General features: G+C 32.8%; 4 protein-coding genes, 1 long non-coding RNA gene and 2 other non-coding genes across 15 annotated transcripts; 1 reads left to right on the top strand and 6 right to left on the bottom strand.

Moving 5' to 3' along the window:
• Positions 1–289: 289 nt before the first annotated feature.
• On the bottom strand, positions 290–4,102 carry LOC108326487 (serine carboxypeptidase-like). The gene is made up of 9 exons (XM_017560017.2): positions 3,746–4,102; positions 3,024–3,192; positions 2,805–2,924; positions 2,401–2,544; positions 2,151–2,304; positions 1,441–1,529; positions 915–1,173; positions 689–822; positions 290–617 (listed from the first exon to the last, which is right to left on the bottom strand). Exons 1-9 carry the CDS (start codon positions 4,036–4,038, stop codon positions 489–491), a joined length of 1,491 nt encoding a protein of 496 aa, XP_017415506.1. The 5' UTR covers positions 4,039–4,102; the 3' UTR covers positions 290–488.
• A 3,916-nt stretch (positions 4,103–8,018) lies between these two features.
• Positions 8,019–15,120, bottom strand: LOC108326437 (uncharacterized). 9 transcript variants are annotated; one of them, XM_052874978.1, is made up of 7 exons: positions 14,880–15,120; positions 14,594–14,679; positions 13,361–13,464; positions 13,147–13,239; positions 12,566–12,653; positions 9,112–9,178; positions 8,019–8,305 (listed from the first exon to the last, which is right to left on the bottom strand). In XM_052874978.1, the coding sequence occupies exons 3-7, from the start codon at positions 13,419–13,421 to the stop codon at positions 8,210–8,212; spliced, it is 405 nt and encodes a 134-aa protein (XP_052730938.1). In that variant the 5' UTR covers positions 13,422–13,464; positions 14,594–14,679; positions 14,880–15,120; the 3' UTR covers positions 8,019–8,209. The 9 variants fall into 9 exon arrangements, with proteins under 9 accessions (XP_052730938.1, XP_052730937.1, XP_052730936.1 ...); XM_052874977.1 differs by lacking the exon at positions 14,594–14,679 and having other exon boundaries at positions 13,361–14,226; positions 14,880–15,119; XM_052874976.1 differs by lacking the exon at positions 14,594–14,679 and having other exon boundaries at positions 14,880–15,118.
• Positions 15,121–17,159: 2,039 nt separating this feature from the next.
• On the bottom strand, positions 17,160–18,458 carry LOC128195927 (uncharacterized). The gene is made up of 2 exons (XR_008247843.1): positions 17,822–18,458; positions 17,160–17,694 (listed from the first exon to the last, which is right to left on the bottom strand). It is a non-coding gene; the product is annotated as an uncharacterized LOC128195927 (long non-coding RNA).
• On the bottom strand, positions 18,358–18,430 carry TRNAE-CUC (transfer RNA glutamic acid (anticodon CUC)). Its single transcript has one exon. It is a non-coding gene; the product is annotated as a tRNA-Glu (tRNA).
• Positions 18,459–19,259: 801 nt separating the features above from the next.
• On the top strand, positions 19,260–19,332 carry TRNAE-CUC (transfer RNA glutamic acid (anticodon CUC)). The gene has a single exon. It is a non-coding gene; the product is annotated as a tRNA-Glu (tRNA).
• A 112-nt stretch (positions 19,333–19,444) lies between these two features.
• On the bottom strand, positions 19,445–21,564 carry LOC108325138 (probable cysteine protease RD19D). The gene is made up of 4 exons (XM_017558152.2): positions 20,964–21,564; positions 20,406–20,525; positions 19,988–20,231; positions 19,445–19,903 (listed from the first exon to the last, which is right to left on the bottom strand). Exons 1-4 carry the CDS (start codon positions 21,429–21,431, stop codon positions 19,602–19,604), a joined length of 1,134 nt encoding a protein of 377 aa, XP_017413641.1. The 5' UTR covers positions 21,432–21,564; the 3' UTR covers positions 19,445–19,601.
• Positions 21,565–22,906: 1,342 nt separating this feature from the next.
• LOC108325371 (extensin-3) lies at positions 22,907–24,176 on the bottom strand. Its single transcript, XM_017558436.2, has 2 exons — positions 23,272–24,176; positions 22,907–23,158 (listed from the first exon to the last, which is right to left on the bottom strand). The coding sequence occupies exon 1, from the start codon at positions 23,991–23,993 to the stop codon at positions 23,289–23,291; it is 705 nt and encodes a 234-aa protein (XP_017413925.1). The 5' UTR covers positions 23,994–24,176; the 3' UTR covers positions 22,907–23,158; positions 23,272–23,288.
• Positions 24,177–24,934: the final 758 nt, after the last annotated feature.

The following is a 24,934-nucleotide window of genomic DNA, read 5'->3' on the forward strand; positions in this document are numbered from 1 at the left end:
CTGTTTAATCAGCTAAACCAAATAGATTTATAATTCAAATTGATACTAGTTTCTCTCAATTATTCAATTTAAATATATTCCCATATTTACTTATTTGAACAAGTACCTAAAATTCGTGTAAATTATATACAGCACGAAAACTTTTATAAATTGAAAGTAAAATTATATTATTCAAGCATTGAATTTCATTTTTTTATAATTCCCGATGAATGTTTGAGAACTAGATTCAGTTTCCCAAAACTGGATGAAATCTTAGTCTTTTCTTTAAATATATAATAATTTCATCATATAAAAGAAATGAAAGTTTTGCAATGGATTGGATCCGTGTGCCACTCGGCAATGTGTAAGCACTGAAAATCCCACGGATATGAAGTTTGAAGTGTAAACCATTTAGATCTCAACATTTTACATCGCACGGCCTTGATTCACTCTCATTATTGCATCATATTTTTGTATTTTTGTAGAACTAATTACAACATAAGTAGTGATTACATCTCTGCAACCAATTTGTCAACATCATCTCCAGATTCTATAAGTGTTCCCTGAGTCCACCTCTTGAGCATTTCTAAAGCAGCCTTTGGCTGATCCATCGGCACCATGTGACCAGCATCATGAACCTGTAAAATATCAAAGTGAGTAATCATTTTGTGCGTGTGGGGGTTTGGAGGTGGGGAAGAGAGATACATACCTTTAGGAAACTTAATGGTCCATAGGTCTTCAATAGTCCAGCTTCAGAGTCATCAACTGTGAAAGGAACTTCGGGTGAGGACACGAATTCTTTCTGCCCTGACCATTCCATCGCATGAACCCATTTTGAATTACCTAATCATTGAATTCATCCCACAAGGAAAAAGAACATTACACATTGCATTGAAAACTCTAATGCATGAAATTTTAAAGGCACAAGCACTTACCAAGCCAGTTGCAGATGAGATCATATTCCCCAGCGTACACAAGCATATTGATTCCTTCCTCAAGAAGGCAAGGAATACCAACTTCAAGATTCCTCATCCAATCCACCAGCATAGCCTGATAAACTGTGGAACTACAAGACACAAAAGAAATATCTCCAACTCCTAGTGCATCCCGAACAGATTTTATGCTCAAGAATTTTTCCATGTTCGAAAAATCATAACAGAGGCTCCCCTCACACTTCTTCCTGATGTCATAATACTGCAACACAAGAAAAACTTATGAAATTCGCTCAAGAAAATCAAAATCCATCTTCCCTTCGAACTTGACAACAGACTTTGTAGATTGAGAGATATTTTAACATGGTATCAGAATATCTATCAACAAAAAAGCCGGTATTTTGACCATGCTTCATGCTTAATGGCCTCCCAAATAATTCAGTAAAGTTAATTATATTCCGCAAACAAGTAAACTAAGGTACTAAAAACATCTAAAACTCGCAGAAGAGGAAGCAACTTTGTTACCCACATTGATATTGTCAGCATGTGACACGATGGAATTGAATATCGTATTACAAACAAAATATGAAGCCATGCACGCAATTGTTCCATCAGTACCTGAAAGGATTTTTTAAGCAAGTGAGAACCAGTTAATTCTTGGTTCATTGATCAGGATTATTAAACTTGCTCAAATGCCACATGATTGCCGAAAGTTAAAATCCACGAAAATATTATTACATGTTGAATTTTAAAATTATTTCATACAAGGATAAAATCACATAAAGTGACATAAGTACTGTGGCTGTTGGTCTCCCATTAAATCCATTGCATATTATTAACGTGAAACTCTAAATATGATTGGAGAACTTCCTTCTAATAATTCATAATAAAAAAGTAGTATGCACTTAAACAAACAACAACAAAGCCTTTATCCCACTAGGTGATTTTGGAAAAAAGTAATGCATTTATTTTCAAGATAGTTATTACATACTTCTGAAAATGATATGATTATCCAGTTTACACTATTGTAGGATAAGCTGTGGACAATACAAAATTCTAAAGCACAATTTTATATAACTGATTTACAAAAGTCTTTAGTATTCGTTAAAATAAATACATGAGTATTTATGGCATTTCTCTCTGTTTAGTTCAATTATAGCCTTAGCTTCTAATTACAAAATATAAGAAACACAAAATCCAGTGGAAGCAGAGCATGCAACAAAATCACATGTGAATTACCACATAATTTTATTGCCAATTCGCAGGCTGGGACCATCAATTTGTTGATGCGATCATAGTCAGTCTTCTGAATTATGCCCATGTCCAGTGCATAATCTGTGTATGCTTTATACTGAATCGCCGGATCAGTAAGCCCATTACCAATGGCAAATCCCTGTTTAACCACTTCCAGTTAGCCAAGCAAGTCTACTCACCTTTCATCGTATATCTAAAACTTAAGAAGAATAGCTCACATATCAATGTAACAGACCTTTAGGTTTATATGAATCCCTTCTTTAACTTTGTTTCCCCTATGGACTCGAGCTGCAAAAGCTGGAATATAATGTCCAGCATATGATTCACCGGTAATGAAAAAGTCATTCTCTGCATACTCAGGATGTTCAGCAAAGAAAGCCTGTAGGATAAACAGAAAACTTTGCTAAGACAAGACATTGCTGATGAAGCTAAGCGAAGTGTTTGAATCAAAATTCAAGATAACGACACATTGCTTAGTTTTGGTCTTCTAAGAAGAGCCATTAAGAAATGCTAGAGAATAAAAAGATAGGAGATACAGTTTCTGTTCCAAAAAAGAAACAATAAATACAAGTCAGGCAACCAAATAAGTAGACACTGCATTAATGTTGTATAACGAGTGTTTTGAGCTAACACAAGTACCTGTAAAAAGTCATACAAGTCATTGCTCACTCCTTCTTCATCATGACGAATGTCACGGTTGTCCGTACTGTAACTAAAGCCAGTTCCAGTTGGTTGGTCAACATAGAGAAGATTGGACACCTGAAAGGTCACCAGGCAATTTATCAAGACCTCATACAAGATAATCATAGGAACGTAGGAAAGGCGCAGTTGAAAGGCAACAAATGATATGAGTATTACCTTGTCCCAACCATAATCATTCCACACAAGGGACATATTGTCAGCAATCTTAAAAGGGCCATTTTCATAAAACAAAGCCAATTCACTGCTACAACCAGGTCCCCCAGTCAACCAAATCACAACAGGATCCTTCTTGCTGTTCCGTGATTCAAAGAAAAAGTAGAACATCCTGCACCATTCAACCCAAACCCAAAAATAAATAATAAATGCATACCAAGGATTTGCAGCATTTTCCCCGGAACAATCATATTTCACCGACATAAAAGAATTAAGAATATTTAATTCAACCATTTTCTTTTCCCCTCTTCATCCTAATATAAAGTGCTCTAAAAAATAGTTTAGAATTATGTTCCAAAATTAATTTAATAAGCTCTCCAGAATAGCTCATGAAACTAATTAGAACTTATATGGAAACAACTAAAAACTTATCTACAAGTTCTCGAGGTAAAATGAATTAAGTTTTCTCCACAGGCTAAAGCTAACCTATATAATAAACGTGTTTTTCGCGTATTAAATAAGTCGTTTAGACAAACGTAACCATAACTAAAAGGGTTAATGTTTTTCTTGTTTTGTTTTCCTGAAAAGAAAAATAAGGTTAAACAACAAATGATACTATCAACGATAAACTGGGGTTTTACCATTTAACTCAACATGCACGTAAGGTACAGTGAAAACATATACATTCAATCAATTTTTTATTTAAAAAAAAAAAAGAAGCAAACCTGGCTGCATTAGAATGGGCAATAGGATAGTAACCAGCGGAATGAGCCAAATTGTCGAGTGAAACGCCAGACTGTAGAGTCAACAAGTTTGGGAATCTGAGGGGTTTCTCGACGAGTTTGTTGGCGTGAGAATTAGGGTGGCGAACGATGTTGACATCTTGTGAAGGGAAAAGGTTAAGGTCTCTGATCTTCGCCGGAAAATCAGATTGGAGATCCGCGCCGGAGGGAGAAGGAAGCAGCAGAAGAAGGAGAAGAGGGCACAGCGTGAAGAAGCAGCGGTTACAGTGTCCCATTTTCTTTCCCACACTTTGTTCTGCGAAACCCAAATTCAGGATTGTAATAAAATGTGCTTGCGTGCTATGAAAGTTTCGCTTTCAAGGACATGTGGCATCATACAACCATACTTTACAACCACCCGTCTTTAAACGTGCCAAACTACACATGCATCTTACCTTTCTACTCCATTCAAGTATGTATAATTTTATTACTTTTATGAGTAATTAATTAAAATATATAAAAACAATAATTCAATATATATATATATATATAATTATACAGAAATAATATTAAAAAAATATGATAAGTTATAAAAGAAGTAATATTAAATGGAATTATAAAATTTCATATAACATAATTCATTTTTAAATCAAATATAAACATAAAAAAAAATCTTTAGATTTTATCATTCCAGGTATATGTATTAATGTTAGACTATGACAAGTTGTATATTTGTAATGGTGAAATAATTGTCCTCAAGCTATTACACAAAATTAATATGTCACTTATCTATGACAAAGAAAATAAGACTATAGACTAAAACCTTCTGCTACTCCTCATTACATAATCTCCTCCCCTGTTTGAGATGAAGTGATTATTAGAGTGTTAGGATAACTTCAAATGTTGAGTCCCTACATAATACATTACTCTCATTGAAACAACCAACAAAAATTTCTCCTTAGAAACTCTTCTTAAACCATACTTTCATACATTCATAACCTCATACACTACCACTCTCACAACTCCACATGCATCTACAATTCCCATCTAACTTTAATTAAACTCATTCAAGGGTTCATGACTCAACTTAAACTCTATTAGTCTTATTTTCACATGAACTTCTAACTCACTGAAACTAAAAACCATTCTAAAGTCAATAATTCATTCATACTCATCCCTCATCACAATTTGATAAATTTAACCACTAAACAAGTCCTAAATAGCCTAAGAATAGACTTTAAACATCAGGATTCTCCATTTACTCTTTATCTCTTAATCTCACCTATCAAAATTTATATTCCTATTTAGCACTAAACTAGCCTACTACTCTTATCAATTTGTTACTCCCCAATTTAACATAATTCCTTTTTGTTAACTAAAGTTTTATACAAATTTTAAATGACTCTAATATCGATCCCAAACATCAGTTATTACTTCAACTTGGCTCCTCTAAAACCAAACTCTCAATTCAGAGTAAAACAACCCTAAAACACTCTCCTCTTCATTGCTATAAATTCTATAATAGATTATATCTTCTATAACTTCAAACAATCAACATTAAAATTTAAACAGTTACCAATTCCCCATCAAATATACTCAACATCACTCAGAAATCTTCAATCAAGAACTTATTAAACAAAACATAAATCTCACAAACTATCAAACATACATTCATACTTCTTAACAAAAGATTAAAACAATATCAGCTTTCCTTACTTAGTTGGGAAACTCACACAACACTAAAAAGCAAAATACTCTTGTCTCAATTCAGATGACTTTATTTGTATCTACAGACCATAAAATTATAATAAGGATAAGTCTTTAAAATCACTAATCGACAAAGAACTAAAAAAAAAATTAAATAACACGTGTATAAATCTATTTACATGTGTCTTAAACTAAAAATAAAAGAAAAAAAAGTAGAAATTGACTTACTTTATATAGAAGACGGATTGAATGACATTGTAGATATCACTCTTATGATAATCTAGATACTTTTGGATAGTCAAAAAAAATGATTCAGGAATTAGAAATCTTAAAAAAAAATAAAACTCTTTTTATATTATTAAAATTTTAAAATTAAAATAAGTTGTCTCCTTATTTAAAACATCTATTAACTCTAATAGGTTCTTAAAATTAATAATATAAAAACATATTGAAAACGTCTTAAATGAAAACGTATTATTTATCTTTTATTTATAACTTCAAAGTAAATTTATTAACAGTAAAATATTATTATGTTTTAGTTGAAAACGTACCTGCTATTCCAGATGGTTTGAAAGGTTAATATAACTTCTTTCTATCGTGTATGCAACTTCAAAGCATTCGTTTTAATGCATTTTTGTTTGATTAATATCTAATCGTGCTTTACCTTACTAATCTTCTCTGTTTAAGTTACGTCAATCAGATAGTGATAACGATACTGACGTAACTTTTTATCTGCTGATGGCGTAACAAAATTTTTGTGATGTTTTGCAAAAAATGTTTGCCACGGTCCATGGGGACTGCAACTTGAGAAATTTTCTCTCTTCAGCAATGGAATGTGCAACATTTATTTAGAGTTAACGGAATAATTATAGTATACTTAAAACCAGTGGACATATTTTTACTAAAATAATAAAACAGTTAGTATAAGTAAAAATAATTATTATGAAAGATAGTTAGGATTAAAATAGTAAAAATACATAAGAATTAATTGTTTTTACTATTTGTAATAAATAACAATTGCTAACAGTTTATTATTTTACCTTACCTCAGACACAAATGGAGTTTTGAAACAAATAGAAAAAGAAACAACGACTTTAATTTCAGTATATAAAGATTTTTTAAAAACTACAAAAAATCATTTTAGATATACTGTGCAAATCATCGTGTTGTACTGTAGATACAATCTGCTATTCTAATTAGATTCTCCCTGTTGTGAAAGTAGTAAAATGGTTTTTAAGTTTAGATGGGAAAATAAAATACCGGAATTTATCCATGGCTCTTTTATTGTGTGTTTTAATAAAGATTTTAGCATTTATGTAGTCAGCTTCATCTGAATGATCTTAACTGTATAAAATCATTTATTTTTCTAAAACTATGTTTAAAGTGAATTGATTTGTGTTTGATAATAAAAATTGTGTTCGGAATATATTGTTAATACTTTTTAAATAAATGTATTGGAAAACAACGATGGGAACGGATTAATAAAGTAACCAAAAGTATAAATGTATTGTTTCTTAAATTATTAAAATGTTTTTAATTTATTGAATAGCCTAAAAAATTATATTAATTTTTATTTTTATTTTTAACTTATTTTTAAAGTAATTATTTGATTTTTTTTATAATTATTTAACATTTATTTAATTATCGTTTTATATTTTTATTATATATTTGTATAATTATAATTTATTTATTAATATTGGATATTAGAAAAATATGTGTTGTTTTAATATTAAATATTTGACGATATTTTTTTTCTAAAATACAAGGAAAAATAAAATTCTACTTTTTTCTTGATGAAAATGAAATAAAAATTTAATTTCACACCACTTAGATATAAGAGTGAAAATCTATGATGTACAATATATGTTTCGAACACAACACGTATCTACTAAGATAGGTTTATTTTGAAAATAATAAAATAAAATTTGATATATACATTAAAAAATATATAATAATTCTTAAAAATATAACAAATATAAAATTATTATTATGTTAATTTAAATTAAAATCATATTTATTAAAGATGTTAACTTAAAAATTATAAATATAATCATAATAAAAATATTATTGTTTTATAGATTAAATACTACAGTAATAAATATTAATAAAGTATCATAATAGACCCAGATACATTTTGGACTATGTAACCCAAATTAAAGTATTAAGACATCGAGAATAAATATTTATTTGGAGAATGAAGTTGAAATACATAAACTCATACTCAGCCCACCCGGTTATCATCTCTAACTGCGAGCAATGATCCTCAAAAAAATGTATATATTTAACAATTATTTTTCTCCAATAAAGAATGTAGTATTGCTTACATAATTTTTTCCCTAAAATAATTGTAAAATGTTATAAGATGTAAATGTAAGAATAACTTAGTATTAATTTTATGATGCTACTACAATAAACAATAACAATTTTCAAATTGCATATATATATGTTAGATCTTTCTAATCATAATATTATGTGTTTTACAAAAGTTTAGATATTACTTCTTTGCTTCCACAAAAAATTAATGATTCCACCATCAGAAATCCTATATCTGTCACCGGAAGTCACAACAAAACACAACTGTGGCACAATTGAATTTAGAAATGAAAAAGTAGCATTGATCAAACCATCTATTTAATGCATGGATTTGAACTTGTCTGTTTGCTGATGGATCATGAGATACAAATAATATATTTTTTTATGGTGGGTGTGTGTATATATAATGAAATTTGTCATTAGATAAATGATGCAAAATAATAACCATTAACCATTTCTACATATAAAAGGATTAGATGCTGAGGTTAACGCGGAGAACATAGATGGTCTCCCTCTACGATCATGATCAGTGCACGCGGACACCTACAAGAGCAATGGAAGTCATTGCATATTAGAGGCTTTACACAGTTCTTGTTTCATTGGACATTTAACCAAAACTTCCAACAATCTAGTCAAAGAAGCCTTCATCATCATGCCAAATATCGACTAAGAAATCTACCATCTCCTGCGTAAGTCACCACCAATCCACCAATTTTGTTTCAGTGCATGGAAGGTATATTATGCAACAAGTCTTTTTAGCTTCAAATGAATTACTATAAAATGGAATAGCTGGTAAAGCTACAAAACGAATGAACAAGTATTGAGTTAAAATTACTGATGCAGGTGTAAATTGGTTAAGAAAAATTGAGAGCATATCCAATGCAACAGTCTTATTAAACCTTCTCATGAGATCTTATTTTACCTTAAGTGGGTCTCTACATACTACATTTTTAAAACACTCTTACAATTTTCGAAAAAATCTTATAAGATATGCCCTTTAATGTTTCTTTGAATTTCAAATTTTTACACCTTACATTTTACCAGTCTTAAATTTATACCCCTCGCGATATCATATCAGCATGTTTGGATGAGAATTTCTAAGAAGGCCTAAATCTTAAATTTAAGACTCTAGCTAAGACCTGTGCATAAGAGAGATACTTTGAGAAATTGAAGTTCTTTATGATTCAACAATCAAAACAGTGGCAAGAGAGCGTTAACTTGATTGTTGACATTATAGTTCAAGCTTCGAGATTTGCATGCTATAAATAGACTTTTACATTATGACATCCATTTGAACACATACATTTTTTATGCATTAGATTAGATTCTTTCAGGTAATGGAATCTTACAGGTAAGGGAATTGGCTCTGCAAAAGGTTCGTTAGTTGAAAGCAGCTCTTCATAAGACGTTGACCAGCTGACATAAAGATGTTCAAAACTATTAGAGTTGTTTAAGAAGCTAAGTCAAAACTATTGAAGCGCACGTTATAGGGGTTTTACAAAGCAATTGGTAATAAAACACATTTTTTTTCTGTGTACATTTGTCCCTATTATAGGACTAAACATCCCTAACATGTATTGAAGAGAATTTATATGAAAAAAATATATTTGTACACAAAAGAAAGCATAAGAAAAGAAAGTGAAGGCACTCAAATTCAATAATTGATAGAGATAGTATATCTCTTCAGTTTTTCTCATGTATAAACAAATTCTGTTAATTTTGTTTTTCTGTTGTTGGTTCGTTTCTTTTGCAATGCTTGAATATGCCTATATATTCAAGCTAATCTTTGTAAACAGTAACAAGATTGGAATATACGAATACTACTTCATTCTTCTCTTTTCTCTCTTTTCCAATACACTCACATGGTATCAGTTTAGCAAGCTTCCGCTATTCTTTCTCTTAGACCTTTCATGGCGACTCATCCTCTTGCTTGATCATCTAGTCGATCGTGCCACAGTTTCTTCCCCTAATACTACTCCTATTGACACTGTTTCTGATAATTCTCAAACTACAGCTCCTAATATCAGAAACCTCTACTCAGGTTAAAAACAAGCCAAGTTACTTAGAACATTACTATTGTGGTTCTGCTTCAAATTCGTTTTCTAATTCTTCTACTCCCTACCCTATACATCATTTTGTTTCTTATGATAAATGTTCCTCTAATCATGCTTCTTTTTGTCACAACATTTTTGCCCAAGTTGAACCTTTTTCTTTCAAGGAAGCTGCTCAAAGTGACTGCTGCAATGAGGCAATGGAATAGATGTTCTCAATCAAAACCATACTTGGACATTAGCTCCTCTTCCTCCTGACAAGAAAGCCATTGGTTGTGGATGGGTTTATAGAGTCAAAGCAAAGCAGATGGTTTGGTAGATAGATACAAGGCTCGGCTCATTGCAAAGGGATTTACACAAACTAAAGGGATAGATTACTTTGAAACATTCTCTCCAATTGTCAAGTTGACTTATGTGAGACTTGTCCTCGCGCTAGCTGCTGCCAAACACTGGTTTATACAATAGCTAGATGTTGACAATGCATTTCTTCACGATGATTTGGACCAAAAAATCTACCTGGATTATGATTCTGATTGGGCTTCCTAAGCCTCCACTCAATGCTCTGTCTCTAGCTTTTGCATTCTCCTTGGCACATCCTTGATTTCTTGGAAATCCAAGAAACAAACAACTGTCTCAAGGTCTTCATCAGAAGTTGAATACCGTGCTTAGGCCTCCCTCACTTGTGAATTGCAAGGGCTTTAATATATCCTTCAAGATCTTCATCTCTCCATTACCACACCTTATACAACATTTTGTGATAGAAACTCTGCTATTCAAATAGCGAAGTCCCACTTTTCATGAGAACAAAACACGTTGAAATTGATTGCTATCTTATCAGACAGAAGCTTCTGGATGACCTTATACATCTCTTTTCATATTCCTTCAGCATGCCAGCTAGCTGATGTTTTCACAAAATCTCTCCCTCCTGCTCCTTTCCATGATGTTGTTTCCAAGCTTGGACATCAAAATCCTTACACCCAGCTTGAGGGGGAGCTGATATAGATAGTATATCTCTTCTTCAGTTTTGCTCATGTATAAACAGATTCTGTTAATTCTGTTTTTCTGTTGTTTGTTCGTTTCTTTTTTACAATGCTTGGATATGCCTGTATATTCAAGCTAATCTTTGTAGACAGTAACAAGATTGGAATATACGAATGATACTTCATTCTTCTCTTTCCAATACACTCACAATAAGTTCAGATTCCATGTGGATTCTCAGTTTACAACTTTAATTTCTTTTAATGATCCCCTTGGAGCAATCTAACCACTGGTATTTAGGTCTGATGCAATTTGGAAAATCAAGCCACATTCTTGGTATAACTCAGGTGGAATCGGACTATTGATTTATGCATGCATGTTTCTCGTTGCAGTATTAGCTATAGATGGCATGGTATAAGTGCTACATGAATGAATTACTAATAGCCCTAGCCAAATACTGGGTTTGAGTGTAATAAACTATTTGGACTGATATTTAAGTCTTGAGATTCTCCCAATTAATAGTGTTTGGAGTTGAACCCTCCTTTGGTGTTTAAGTTTTAATATCATGTTGTTTTTCTTCAATCCTCACTTTATCAAAGAGTATAAATGAAATTATGCCGTACAACTTTGTTAGTATTTTTTATTTGATTTCCTTTAGAGAGAGATTGTAGTTTTAGGGAAAATGTCCACAGATAAATCTAAGTTTTATTACCAATTGGTTTGTAAATTGCTATAATTAGATTATAGAAATTGTTAATAAATATATAATCAATTGTGATCTATATGAATGAATAATTAGACTGTATTTTCATGATTCTGAAAGTTTATAAAAAGGTTGTATATTTCATCAATTCAATCTTTATGAGCGAGATATATAAAAAAAAAATTCCATAATAGTCTTAAATTTAGTTCAATATGAATCAAGTAATAAGTATTTTTATTTCTTTCATGAGTTGCCTATATACTGTCAGTTATTCGTACATCAGATGATTTTTAATTATTAACCACTGAACTGCATTTCAGGCATGTAAAAACAAAAGGTACATTTCAGATTAAGTTATGTAAACTAATGTAAAAAATCACGTAAAATTGTGAATGGAATGTCTTAATGATTATTGTAGTAAAACCTATCCCAAAAGAAACAACATAATTTTTTATTTTTTTAAGAAACTCTAGTCATGGATATTTGTTTTAGAATTAGTAACAGCTAGTTATGACATTCTAATAATGGTTGATGCTCATATAAGTCAACTTCAATCCACTTTGAAGTTTACATCCAATTTAGTAATTTAAAACTTATTATTACATGTGCCAGAAAAATATGTAAAACTTAATTACACGTGTCATTTATTGTTTATCTATGAATTAGGTAAAATGTAAATGAATTATAATAGTGTAAGATCAGAAAAAGGGGATCAGCTTATATGAGTTCTTCTAATGCCAGAAACAAGACATATTGGAAAGGACAGGTGAGGAATAGGATTCACCATGGAACGGGTATAAAAGATGACAAGGAAGAGAATAGTGATTTCCTGTTTCTTAAGAATGAATGAAGAAACTCTAGTTTTTAAATAAAATTGCAAATTATCTATAAGAAACTAGAAAAATGTGTGTGAAAAAACCCTCCTAACGCATTATTATTTCATTTCCTGTTTTTTTTTTTCATAAAAAACATAAGATAAAACACCTTCGAAAACTTTCATTATAACTATACTCTAATAACAATGATTGATCATTCTGTGAATGAAAAAAGGGAAGTTGGCTTTAGTTATACCTAATAATTTGATCTTTAGCTATTCTTGGTGGATGCTGAGACCTATCACCAACCCATTTTCTTCTATCCTCATGCCAAGCAATTGCAGCTGCAGATATATCAATCCATATTAGGTTTTAAGTTACAGTAAAAAATTAAAATATAAAAAGAAAATAGAAAAGTATATATAATAATGATTTGAAGAATTAAATAAATTAAAAAAAAAACCTGACAAATTATGAGAAAGCTAGTACTATTTCATTATTTGCTTCTTTAATTCTTACTAGGCGAGAAAGGTATTTGAAGCTTGTTTTCTCTGATTACATATTTGGAGTCCTCATAGATATAGATCGGAAAGATATTTCATGGATCAATCTCCTTCCATATTCCTCAAGTTATGTTATTTCAGCTAATAAACAAAATTATTACATACCATCCTGGTAACTAGCATGAATAAAACAGCTACCAACAAGCTATATGGGATGTCTGGATAGTTTAATACTTTTCAAGTGGTAAACTAGAGCTGAATAGATGAACAAACAATGCTAAAGGAAAATGACCATTTATTTACTAGACTATGAACATTACAATGACAAGCTCACCATGATTAACAAAAATCGAAGTTTGCTTAAAATTTTGCTTTCCATTGGAATGAGAATTTCTGTGAGCCTTTTCACTGGATCTTTTCACTTCATCTGCAGGTTTAGAATGCTTCAAAGTTTGTTTCCCATTTGAATGGGAACTTTCAGCACAGAACTCCATCATATCCAAATTAAATGATATTCCACGCAATAATTATACGGTAAATATTAATACTTGTTTCCTTCAAAAGATTAGAGGTACATCCAAGCTTCCTAACAGTTATTGCAACTTTCATGTCACAGGTTTTGAAAAGAACTGGTGCTCATCTGTCACTGTTGCTGCATAATGACGAAACAACTTTCAAAGGAAAATCATTGGCAAAGTGTAATTTGTGTTTGTTGTACAACACTAATAAAACAGGAAAAAGGAAAAAAGAAATCAACATGTAAAAATGGATAAAATTGAATGAAGTGTAAATTTCACAATTTTTTTACAACAACATTCATAAATAACTTCCTTCAACAGTAGTTTTCCTCACCCATTGCTTTAAATTTGCACCAACATTCATAAAACTTATCTTACCCCAAACCTCATTTTCTCTGATTGGTTCCACATTATATCTCATCTCTAATGTGGCATCAATTGCCTGAAGATTATGATAATTTGGAGTATTATCAAGGAACCAATAGGTGACAAAACCTCTGCGTGATATGTAAAAGTTGAACACTACACATAGTAATGCTCTTTTACTATAATGTATAAAGTGAACCTTTCTGAGTCATCAATGGCGTGTAACAATTTTTAAACAAGCCAATTCACCCTGTACCTGCTTTGTTTTCCGATTTTAGTCAGTAATTGAAATGAACAAATGACAGAAAGTACAGTCTCAAAAATTCAAATATAATGTAAAACAACCTGAACATTCAATTCAAGTTATTCCAGATACATGAGCATCATTCCCGAAATCCAAAAGTAAAACAACCTGAAAATTCAGTGAACCAAGCATTCCCCCACTCTCCAACCTGATACCATACAAAACCTGATGCACGCTTTTCCTAATATTTCAACTTCAACTGGAATACAAGTTTGATACTCGGATCCTGATAAGTAACCCAAAAACTTAGAGAACCCACTTTTAGAAACTAACTATGAAAAGGGGAGAACCAGGCACCTAAATCCTTCAACGGGTATCCTATATTACTCTATGTGGGAATTAGTTAGCGCATAATACCCAAATTCCGATCAAAAACAATATCACGAAACGAAATATTTGTCCATTAATTCATTCCACTTCCCTTCCAGATCTGAAATAAAATACATTAGGTAAAGAACACATATATGCTACTTCTAGATCCCAAATCTTCCTGACTTGAAATACCCACATTGCTTTTATATAAACAAAAAGGAAACAGAAATTTAGACAAACCAAAAACCGTATATGGACAACATCCCGCAAATCAATTTTACCTTCATCACTGTATACCGCTCAAAACTTGTGTCGGTTTTAAATGGACAGTTAATACAACACAGCTTCATCAAGAAAGCAACATAACCTACCAAGAACACAAATTACAAAGCTAACAACAACAAAAAAAAGTAAGAGATTCCCTATAATTCTAATTAGGAGACAAAAACCATACAACATTGTCCCTCAATGAGGAATGCATTGAGGAAAAGAAAAACAGCACCAGATCTGAATAAAAAAACCAGCATATGAAACATTTAAAAAAACAAAAACAAAAACAAAAAATACCCGTATGGTGGTTGAGTGACGGTAGGTGGTGGTCGCCGACCAAAGAAATTAATCGGAGAAGAATCAGAAGCTAAGATTTTCAAGGTCCGATTTAGAAACGTGGGTCTCAGACTCTACAAGCATTCAGCTACAACAATTAACAGAAGAACATGCATTTTCTCTACTCTCTACGTTGTCAATTTCTTCTTGCGGACATGTGTCTGTGGCGACATGCCACCAGTTTTTTTTTTTTTTTCTTTTTACCATTGTAATTATTTATTATGATAAATTCTTAGAATATTTCTTTCAACACTGAATTTATGATAATTTCTCACAATGTTAAAAATGAAAAACCTTTCTCTTTTAAAGTAGTAATTTTATTGCATGTATTATTTTTTTTTATTTCTCTCCCAAATTAAAATGATTATTATAAATAATCAGAATTATCCCTTTACAATAATTTTGTTTTCACATGGTAGAGTTTGGATAAATTTTTGCTGTTTCTTATTTATACACGTGTAATACAATATGACTACAATACCCCTCCACCAACCATTGATGACATGAAGGTGGACAAGATTTGAAAAACCATTTGAGGGGCTTTTAGTCATTTGAGGTCATAACAATGAGGCAACAAGTTCAGCTCCTAAGAACCACACACGTTTCCTCTTGTTACGTCTTTAAAGTAAAATAAATATATGGAAAAGGATAATTTATATTAGTTTATCTTTTTAAATTCTGTGTCTATTGAATACATTTATGGTTTCTACAATTATAAACTATTCCTTTTACCTGTGATATAGTCGTTTTTATGTTGAATTATAATAATAGTTAATAATTAAACCATGTTGTTGGTAGATATATCAATCACCCATCATAACTATTTTATAGTGATATTTTTTTTTAGTTTATAAAATTTTACAGGAAAATATAATTTTTTAAGAGAATTTTGATATATTTTGACTTTTAAAAGCCTTAATCATTAATTCCTAACAGGGAACAGTTTGACCTATAAAAAATTAAAATAATTAGTTTAAAACAATTATATTTATTTAATTTTATAAGTTTAAAAATTAAAATATATCAAAGTTTTTTTTGAGAAAATAAATTTTAATTTCGTATTAAAATTTAAGAGACTAAAAATATATTTAATTTTTTATATTAATATAATATATATATTAATTAAGTTTTTATATCAATTAAAATATATATTTAATAAATATAAACATGCGATAAAAAAGAATAAATATTCCAAAAGAATGTATTGCGAGCAAGTAATTTTAAAATAACGTATAATAGGTTTGAGCGATAATAAATTAAAGATATAAAACGTATTACTTCTAAGTTTTATATAAAAAAAACAAGATAATGAGTATAAAAGATGGGCCAAAACTGTTAGTATTTATTGGATAAATAACTAAAGACTTAAGAATAAAATTACAATTGGTATATTTTAAAATAAAATAGCGATATTTTATAGAGTAATAGTATTTAAAATGTTTTTAAAATATAGGACAACATTCACTCGTTTAACAAAACTGGCAATGCCAAATACATATATTTCAAAAGACTTTTTAATAATTAAAACTCAGTTGCATTAATTATCAGGGTAGAGGAACATAGTAATTAACTACAAAACTTTTTGCACAACTCAATAAACGATAAAATAGAGATTTGAAAAGGATCCAATTTGAATAACACATTAAATAACGTTGAAAATGAAATACATTTGTCATAAAACCAAACCTTTTCAATGACCCATCAAACACATTAATACCTCTTTTTTATTAAAGAATTAATGAATCGACAAAATATTAGGAAAATGTCTTCCAACAATATTTTAATTAATTTTACGTAACAAAATATATTATTTTACTTTATTTTTCTACACCAAATGCTAGTTTCAAAAATAAAATTCATAAACATGATAAACTAATGCACGCATTCAAATACTTTTTAATAGTAAAAGAAATTAATTTTTATTTAGACCTTTAAATATTTCCATTTATTTTATATATTAATATGATATCTTATCTAAAAGTTATATTATATTTTAGGTTTAATGTTACTTTAAGTCTCTATTTTTGGTCTAGAATGTCAAATAGGTCCTCTTCTTTTTCCACATCTCAATTAGGTCTTTATTTTTGTAAAATTGGATCAAATAAAGGTTTTCTGTCAAACTGTTCAAACATCGTTAAGTTGGGTGTTTCGTGGCATGCTGACACTGTATTTTCTTATTACGTAGTATTAAAAACGTGACTGAATTGTATTTTTAAAATTTTTGAATTAAAAAATGAAGTGTACACAGTGGAAATATAATTTAAGTAAGGGCAAAATTGGAAAATCAAATTAAATTAAGTGTTGAATTGGAAAATCAAATTAAATTGGAAAATCTTCAACCGATCGGCTCCCGTGCTTCAGCCGTTGGGTGTCCTCCTTCTTCTTCATTGCTCGGCCTCGCTCGGTAGCCTCGCCACCTTCAGTCGTTCGGTTCCCTTCTTTTTCTCCCTCACTACTCGACGTCTTCCTACATTCCGCCGATCAGTTGACTACTAATAATATCCTATAACAGGCTGTCGCCAAACCTTAATTCCCTAACCTAGCCAATGCCGCCGTCAGCCACGTTGTTCCGCCACCATCATCCTCATCGGACCACAAGTCGTTGTCGCCAACCTCCATGGTCGCCGCACATTCATCTTCATCACCTGCAAACCTAAAAATCAGAAAATCCCAATTGCCATGTAATCCTAAATCCCAGATCCCTTTCTTCTTCCTTGCGAGCTTCGCTACAACCATCAGTTAGCGACATCATCTCCTCCATCATCGCATCAAAAACCTGCATCAAATAGAACCACATCATCATCTTCGACTTCCCATCTGAATTACCTCAGAACAACCCACCAAAACCTAAATTTATAGTCAGCCACCACGCTGTTCAACCACAGCAGGAACACCATCAGTACCTCGTCGGTCCTCCGTTCACCTCCAATGCATCTCGCAACAGCCACCAACACTGGAAAAACCATTGTGCGCTCGCATCATCCTCATTGAACCACCTCGTGAGCCACGCATGAAGGCTCCATCACAACGCGAACCAGATCTCTACACCAGAGTCGCACCACCACAAAACAAAAACAACACCATCGCGAGCCCCAAAACTCCTCCGCACAAACCCTAATCGTGAAATACCACCGCGCCGGAAAGGTTATCGAAATCGCAAGCCATCAGCGGAACAACCCAAATCGCGACGAACAAAAACGCGAACACCTCAAAATCAAATTGTTCTCTGCAATTGAAATCAGAGAAAGGAGCATCCTTTAATTTCTTTTTCCCAATTTACCTTCAATTTAAAAATTACAAAATACATGTGAGAATTATGTATAAACTGACACGTCATCTAAAACAACACCCTCAGTATATTGAGACGTCGAAAAAGAAGAAAACCTATTTGTAACAAAATATAAAAATAACATAGAAACCTATAAAATAAAAATAAAAATTCCGTTGCCGGGACTTGAACCCGGGTCTCTCGGGTGAGAGCCGAGTATCCTGACCAACTAGACTACAACGGATTGTTAAATGCTTTGAAATGTTATAACTAAAACATAATTTAATAGCATCCTACAAGATTCTAAAACCAAATAATGGGATATACATATATATATATATATATATATATATATATATATATATATATATATTTTTTTTTTTTTTTTTTTTTTCATTTATAGGGAAATACACCAACTCATGTTAAATTACTCATTTTCTTAGTTTCTAAAACACACTCACCTCCTCTATAGATTATATTGAGTGACAACTTTAAATTTTCTGATGTATTATATAATCTGAAATTCAACTCAACCTAATAAATCCACAATGTAGACGAAACTGACAAGTATACAAATGATTGTTTTGATTTATTGAAGCGGTATGAATTATTATATTGAAGATTAAATGGCCCAGTTTAAGTCCCTAAATTTATAAATATTTTGGTTCGAGGTATGATGAAAATAAAATAATGCAAGCGCAGGTAGATGAAAAAGTTTATTTATTTAAGTAGTGCCAGTCCAGGAGATGAAATGAAAACAGTGTTGGTGTGAAGTTTATCACCGTTAGTAATTGCAGATTCCATGTATAAGTCCTAGTCTCATACTCATTAAAACACAACTAAGTCATTAAAGTTTTTTCATTAATATTCAATTTAATTTAATGAAATTAGCAAATTTTCATCTAATTACGTCAATTTTCCAACCATGTTTGTTCTATCAGCTTGTACTTCAATCACATGAACACATTAACTAAAGTAATAAGATCAGATGTGAAGAGTAAGATGGTGTTGTTTCTGTTAATAAATGTAAATAAATAATTAATATATTTTCAATATGGAAGCCAATTCATCAATCCGTTGTAGTCTAGTTGGTTAGGATACTCGGCTCTCACCCGAGAGACCCGGGTTCAAGTCCCGGCAACGGAATCTTATTTTCTAATTTCCCGCACACATTTTAAAATTGCAGAATTTTCTCATCAACTCCAACCAAAATTCTTGTAACATAGCAGACAGATAACTCTTGACATGATATGCTCCATTTTCATCTTACAAAGATCTTATCATAGATAGAACACACATTATCATACATCACATGTCTATAAACTACGGTACATATGAAAGTTTTTTTAAAAAACTTTTATAGTAGTAAAAATAAATACTTTTTTGCATAAGTAGTACGTAGCGAAAGTAGGCAGCTAATAGGAAGCATAACTCTGTGTAGTTGTTTGTGTTTGGGCAACCATTGCAGCAGACACCATTGTGTTCATTCCACAGATGGCATGCCCTCGGCAGAGCATGTAATACCCATCTACTCCCCATCTCTTCCCCCAGGAATTCTTGATGATCCAGTATGGTTTGTTGCCAAGCCTCAGAATTGAGAACCCTTTTGCTCTATATCCCACAAGCAACACACCATGGTTGAGCCATCTCTTGCTGCATATGAGAGGGCATGACACACCCCCAATGTATGTTTGCATGAAAATTGCGTTCAGACCAACTACACATCAAAGTTCATAAATGTCAAGACATACAGATATTACTAACATTAAACATTAAGGATTGTTTTATTAGGGGGACTTACTAGCAAGTGGACCGTGCTTGACTAAATATGCAGCAATTTGGTTCTCATCCACAGGAATGTTGGTGAAATTTGTGATCCTAACAGCTACTTTCCCCGGATCAAACTTGCATTCACCTTTTTCCCCTGTGTAGGGGTATGAAGACTCCTCCTCCAACCCTCCAGACTCCAGCAAATACTTGTAGGCATTTGTCATAAGACCTCCATTACAGCCATTGTCACATGTAGTCCTTTCTGTTATGTCGCACTTGGAAACAGAAATTGAACAAAAAGTTATCAGGGGCAAGATGGATTCATGTAAAGTAAAACCCCAGTTCACAAATGAATCGGGATGCATAAAATTTGTGACATTTATTTATATGCATTGAAAAGCGTTGAAGAAAGCAAGTTACATAGAGATAAGCATCTAACAGTCCTTTACCTGGTTGTCACAGTCTACCAGCTGTTGTTCACTAAGATTGAGGAGCTTTCCGGTGGCAATAAAATTGGCTCCTTCTATAGATCCCGTGGTGCTGAAAGCCCAGCATGATCCACATTTACCCTGTTTTCAAATTATGCGAACCACTTAAAAAATGGAATATTCGTAACACAGATTAATTAAGTTTAAAAAAGACTTTCACTTAGAAACGGAAAATAGTCATACAAATCTGATCACAAATAATCATACAGTATTGTTAACTTAAGAATCTTCAGGCCCTACAAAACTTGTTTTAAGGTTAGACCTGGAAAAAATGTATGGGCATACCAATTTTTCTTCCCATACACTTTTATTTTTAATGTAATTTTTAATAGTGACATTTTAACTAATTGTTCGTAGCTGGAATCAGTTAGCTAAAAATAAAATAAAATATTAAATACTTCTAATAATTAGTGAGTAGTGAAAAAAAAAATATACCACTTTAAAAAATCATAACAATGAAGAATTGTAGTTAGTCGTAGAAATTAAAGCTAAACTTGTCATATATGTATGTATACGTACCTGCATTTTAACTTCGGTGACAGCCCCTTTCTCTCGCCAATCGAAATCCTCCGGAAGTCCATCCATCTCCAACGGCGGTGCCACACCGCCGGCGCCATTATTCAACGGGAAGCCGCCATTGACACCGGTGTAGTGGCGTTGAAACTCGTCCTCGGTGAGATCGGAGAACTGCGTGACGCCGTGGATGGCAGTGGGGTCGAGCGCCTGGTTCTCCGCCGCTCTCAGCATATTTCCTGCGAAAATCTCCAAACGCTGTAAATACTCTTCCCGTGTGGAGTAGTTCCTCCCGTAATTCCCCATGAAGACTCTGAACCTCTTCTCCGTTCGCAGAAGTTGGTTGTCCTCGAGCTTCAACTTTCTGGCTATGCATTGAACCGTGGTTTGGTGAGCAGAAGATAGGGTTAGACCGAAGAGGAAGAGTGAAAGACGTGCGAAGCACGTGAGGCCATGACCTCGCTTTGCCACCATGTCTGCGCGTGCTGCCTCTGCCTACTCTGCTACCACGGCTCTTCTTCTTCGCGTTTTTATGGGTTGTCCTCCGTGAATATGTAATTACATTTATAGCCTTCGAAGGGTGCTGTTGGAGAGTACACGGCGGTGTAGGACAGGGGTATAAGTGTGAATTGAAAACGCATGGAAAGGTGGCAGCATGCAGTAGTTAGGCTCAACATGCAACGTGACACGTGGATAGGGCTTAGAGTCTTAAACCGTGAGTAAGACAAAACATCATCTTTTTCTAAACGTGTTTCACTTGCACCTTCAATCTTTTCATCTCCACCTCCATTTTTTCAATATATCCTTCATTTTGAACAGTAATTATTAAGATAACGGATTTTCTATTCAAAACTTCAGTATAATAAAGTTTAAAGAATAAAAATATATTTAATCTATTGTTTCATTATGCTATATAATTTTTATTGGTTTAAAATTGGAGACGATGTATATAAATTATTTTTTGAGCTATTCAAAACTTAGAATAAAGCCAAGATAACATACTATAATTCAAACAACTTATGATAAAAAAAAAGTAAGTTAAAATATAAATTAAGTGAATTTCTTTGTGTATTAGCGACACTGTTCAAATATTGATTTTTAATAAATGAACCCTTGTCTTCGGACTTTGTTTTAAAATAAAGTTTTCTCCAGAAAAATAGTTGAAACAGATTTTTTATTCTCTTTCAATAAAGTTTGACGTATGCATTTATGTTTATGATTTTATCTCTCCCAATAAAGTTTATTGAGGAACTTCTATCATAATGGTTAAGGAACCCAACAATGTACTAGATTGTTCTGATGCCTTCAAAGATGTTTATTTGGTACACATGATGTAGTACTTTAGGGCAAGGAATTCACATACATAGCTAAATTTGCTGAATAATGATCTGAGACATGAGAAAATTGGCTGGGAATAAAAGACTGGAATGAAAACTTTGCTCAATCAATGTGGTTCGATCTTGAAGGCACAGAAGGGCCACTAAAAGAGATTGGGCCAGAACGCACGCAACAAAGAAGTTTGCTGGTGCTGTATGTGAGGGGATTTTGGTTTTACGTGAGACTTTGGCTTTATGTAGTACAAAAGCTCTTTATTAAACTAATAAGATATTATAAATCTTATTTTTATTCACTAACTCATGCATAACTTAAACTTAAAACTAATTTTAACTTATATTAAATATGACGCAGAAGACGCAGACAGATTAAATTATTACACTCAGGCGAGGATTCCAGCGTTAATCACGGAGATTTTGTTCACGGATATATATATTTTCCTCACCAAAACGTTAACGTACGATGGGTATTATTTTACGTTTATTAAAAGTTCAAATTTTCCATTCAAATATGCTTCCGAATATAGCATTAGATACAATATTGGTAAACGATAATTAATTATAAACGTAAATTATTAATATTACGAGGAGTATAAAAAGGGTGAGAAACAGGGAAAAGTGAATCCCATGGGAAGGAATAATTTATTTGGTGAGGTTGATAAAGCAGACTTTGAAAATTACAAAAGATTCATACAAGTGCAGACACATGTAGAACACATGCCTTACAACTGTCTAATAATAGAAGAAAAGCATAATGACTATGGAAGTAAACACGGTTCTGTAAACAATTGATAAACATTTATAATTCTCGGTGAATCTGCAGGCAAGAAGTGCAGCTTCCCGTCCATGGCTTTCAGATTTAAGATCCTACAGAAAACACGTATACAGTGTATGAGTCCACGTCACAGCTTACTGAGAAAAGATTTCACATACTGATGATAGAAAAGAGAAAGAAAATGTTGGAAGATGTTATTACGTACCATGTAGTGTGAAGTATCTAGTAGTGGTAAGGAGGAGGAGGGGATTTGTAGTAGTAGTGGGGTGGAGGTGGAGAATAGACTGGAGGAGGAGACTTGTACTTGTAAGGCTTCTTGTGAGGTGATGGTGGAGGAGAGTGGTAAACTGGGGAGGGGACATGGGGAGGGTAGGTGTGAACGGGAGGTGGAGGGGAGTGGTAGACTGGGTGTGGGTGAGGGTACGGGTGTTTGTGCACCGGTGGAGGAGGGGAAAGGTATTTGTATGGCTTCTTAGGAGGAGGTGGAGGAGAGTGGTAGACTGGGTGTGGGTGAGGGTATGGCTTGTGCACTGGTGGTGGTGGAGATGGGTACTTGTATGGCTTCTTTGGTGGTGGAGGTGGTGGGGAGTGGTAGATTGGGTGTGGGTGAGGGTAAGGGTGTGGGTTAGGGTGAGGATGAGGGTGAGGGTGGGGGTGTGGGTGTGGGTGTGGATGAGGGTATGTGGGGGCTGGAGGGGGTGGTGAAGAGTACTTGTATGGCTTCTTTGGTGGTGGTGGTGGAGATGGGTAGTGGTAGGGTGGCGGTGGTGAAGGAGACGGTGGAGGTGGAGAAGGGTAGTGGTAAGGTTTCTTGGGAGGTGGAGGAGAGGAGTAGGAGTAGTGGTTGGCTGAGATTTCAGATGGGAGGCTGAAAAGGATTATGGCAAATGCAAGAGTGATAGTGGCAGAAGCCATTAGGGACCCCATTTTCCTCCAAGGGTTTTGGTTGCTCTAAAAGGACCTTCTGCATCTCCTTTTATACTTGTTTCGTTACCATTACCTCCAATCTTCACCTTAGTTAATTCTCAACTTTTTTCACTTTTAGACTCACCTTCTTGGAAACACGATCAATTATCTGCAATGCTCTGTCTTTGAACTCTTGCTTTCGTGACATTGACTTCGAGATCCTTTCGAACACGGTTTTGGAATATTGATTCACTTTTCATACTTACGTGCCTTTTTTATGAATTTTTTTACTGATCTCTCGTCAAAATATCAACTTTTTCATAATCTATATTGTCTTTTTAATATATTCTTTCTATTATGTACGTTGTTGAAGTAAAACTTCAATTGTGATCATGATGGAAATAACAAATAGTTAACCAAAAGCATCTATGTGTTGTCCTAGATTCGCCAACCGATTCGTTTAATTAAGACGGTGGTTAAATTTGGATAAATTATGGCTTTGAATTAATTTTAGTCTTGTAGAAGTAAAAAAGAAAAGTAAATGAGTGCAGGGATGCCAGTCTGTGTAGTCTGTATTAGTCAGAAAATGCTGACACGACCTTTATTTTTCATTTTGTGTGGGAAGAAAAGACAAACAATTTGATTTAATTATTTATTGTTTCTAGCACCCAAACATCACTCGGTCCAACATGCACGATTTCTGGGTATATGTCTTCGCCAACTTTTTATTTCTTATATATTTCTTAAATTGTTTTTAATTGAAACAGTGAGATGGATTGATTGGGCTGTGTCACTTGAGAAACTTAAATAAAAATATGGAGTTTTAAAATATTTTATAAAATTATTTTTTTAACTTGCTTTCCATCTTCATGCATAATTTCAGAATCTTAGTACTTGTCTAAAGTGGTACTACATGGTATAGAGGCACACAAAAACTACGTATTTTTCATCCCTCCCTGTTA

The sequence above is a fragment of the Vigna angularis genome, chromosome 3 (assembly GCF_016808095.1).
Source record: "Vigna angularis cultivar LongXiaoDou No.4 chromosome 3, ASM1680809v1, whole genome shotgun sequence".
Lineage (NCBI taxonomy): Eukaryota > Viridiplantae > Streptophyta > Magnoliopsida > Fabales > Fabaceae > Vigna > Vigna angularis.

What these genes read in the sequence shown, in the direction of transcription:
- LOC108326487 (XM_017560017.2), bottom strand. Translation starts at nt 4,038, where the DNA reads ATGGGACACTGTAACCGCTGCTTCTTCACGCTGTGCCCTCTTCTCCTT. An exon ending in CACATGCTGACAATATCAAT is followed by an intron (nt 1,174 to 1,440) that starts GTGGGTAACAAA and finishes CTTGTGTTGCAG; the next exon opens with TATTATGACATCAGGAAGAA. An exon ending in TCTCATCTGCAACTGGCTTG is followed by an intron (nt 823 to 914) that starts GTAAGTGCTTGT and finishes TTCAATGATTAG; the next exon opens with GTAATTCAAAATGGGTTCAT.
- LOC108326437 (XM_017559945.2), bottom strand. Translation starts at nt 13,309, where the DNA reads ATGATGGAGTTCTGTGCTGAAAGTTCCCATTCAAATGGGAAACAAACT. An exon ending in GCTAAAGATCAAATTATTAG is followed by an intron (nt 9,179 to 12,565) that starts GTATAACTAAAG and finishes TCTTTATGTCAG; the next exon opens with CTGGTCAACGTCTTATGAAG. An exon ending in CAGAGCCAATTCCCTTACCT is followed by an intron (nt 8,306 to 9,111) that starts GTAAGATTCCAT and finishes TTGCTCTTGTAG; the next exon opens with GTGTCCGCGTGCACTGATCA.
- LOC108325138 (XM_017558152.2), bottom strand. Translation starts at nt 21,431, where the DNA reads ATGGTGGCAAAGCGAGGTCATGGCCTCACGTGCTTCGCACGTCTTTCA. An exon ending in TGGTAGACTGTGACAACCAG is followed by an intron (nt 20,232 to 20,405) that starts GTAAAGGACTGT and finishes TCTGTTTCCAAG; the next exon opens with TGCGACATAACAGAAAGGAC. An exon ending in CAAGCACGGTCCACTTGCTA is followed by an intron (nt 19,904 to 19,987) that starts GTAAGTCCCCCT and finishes TTTGATGTGTAG; the next exon opens with TTGGTCTGAACGCAATTTTC.
- LOC108325371 (XM_017558436.2), bottom strand. Translation starts at nt 23,993, where the DNA reads ATGGGGTCCCTAATGGCTTCTGCCACTATCACTCTTGCATTTGCCATA.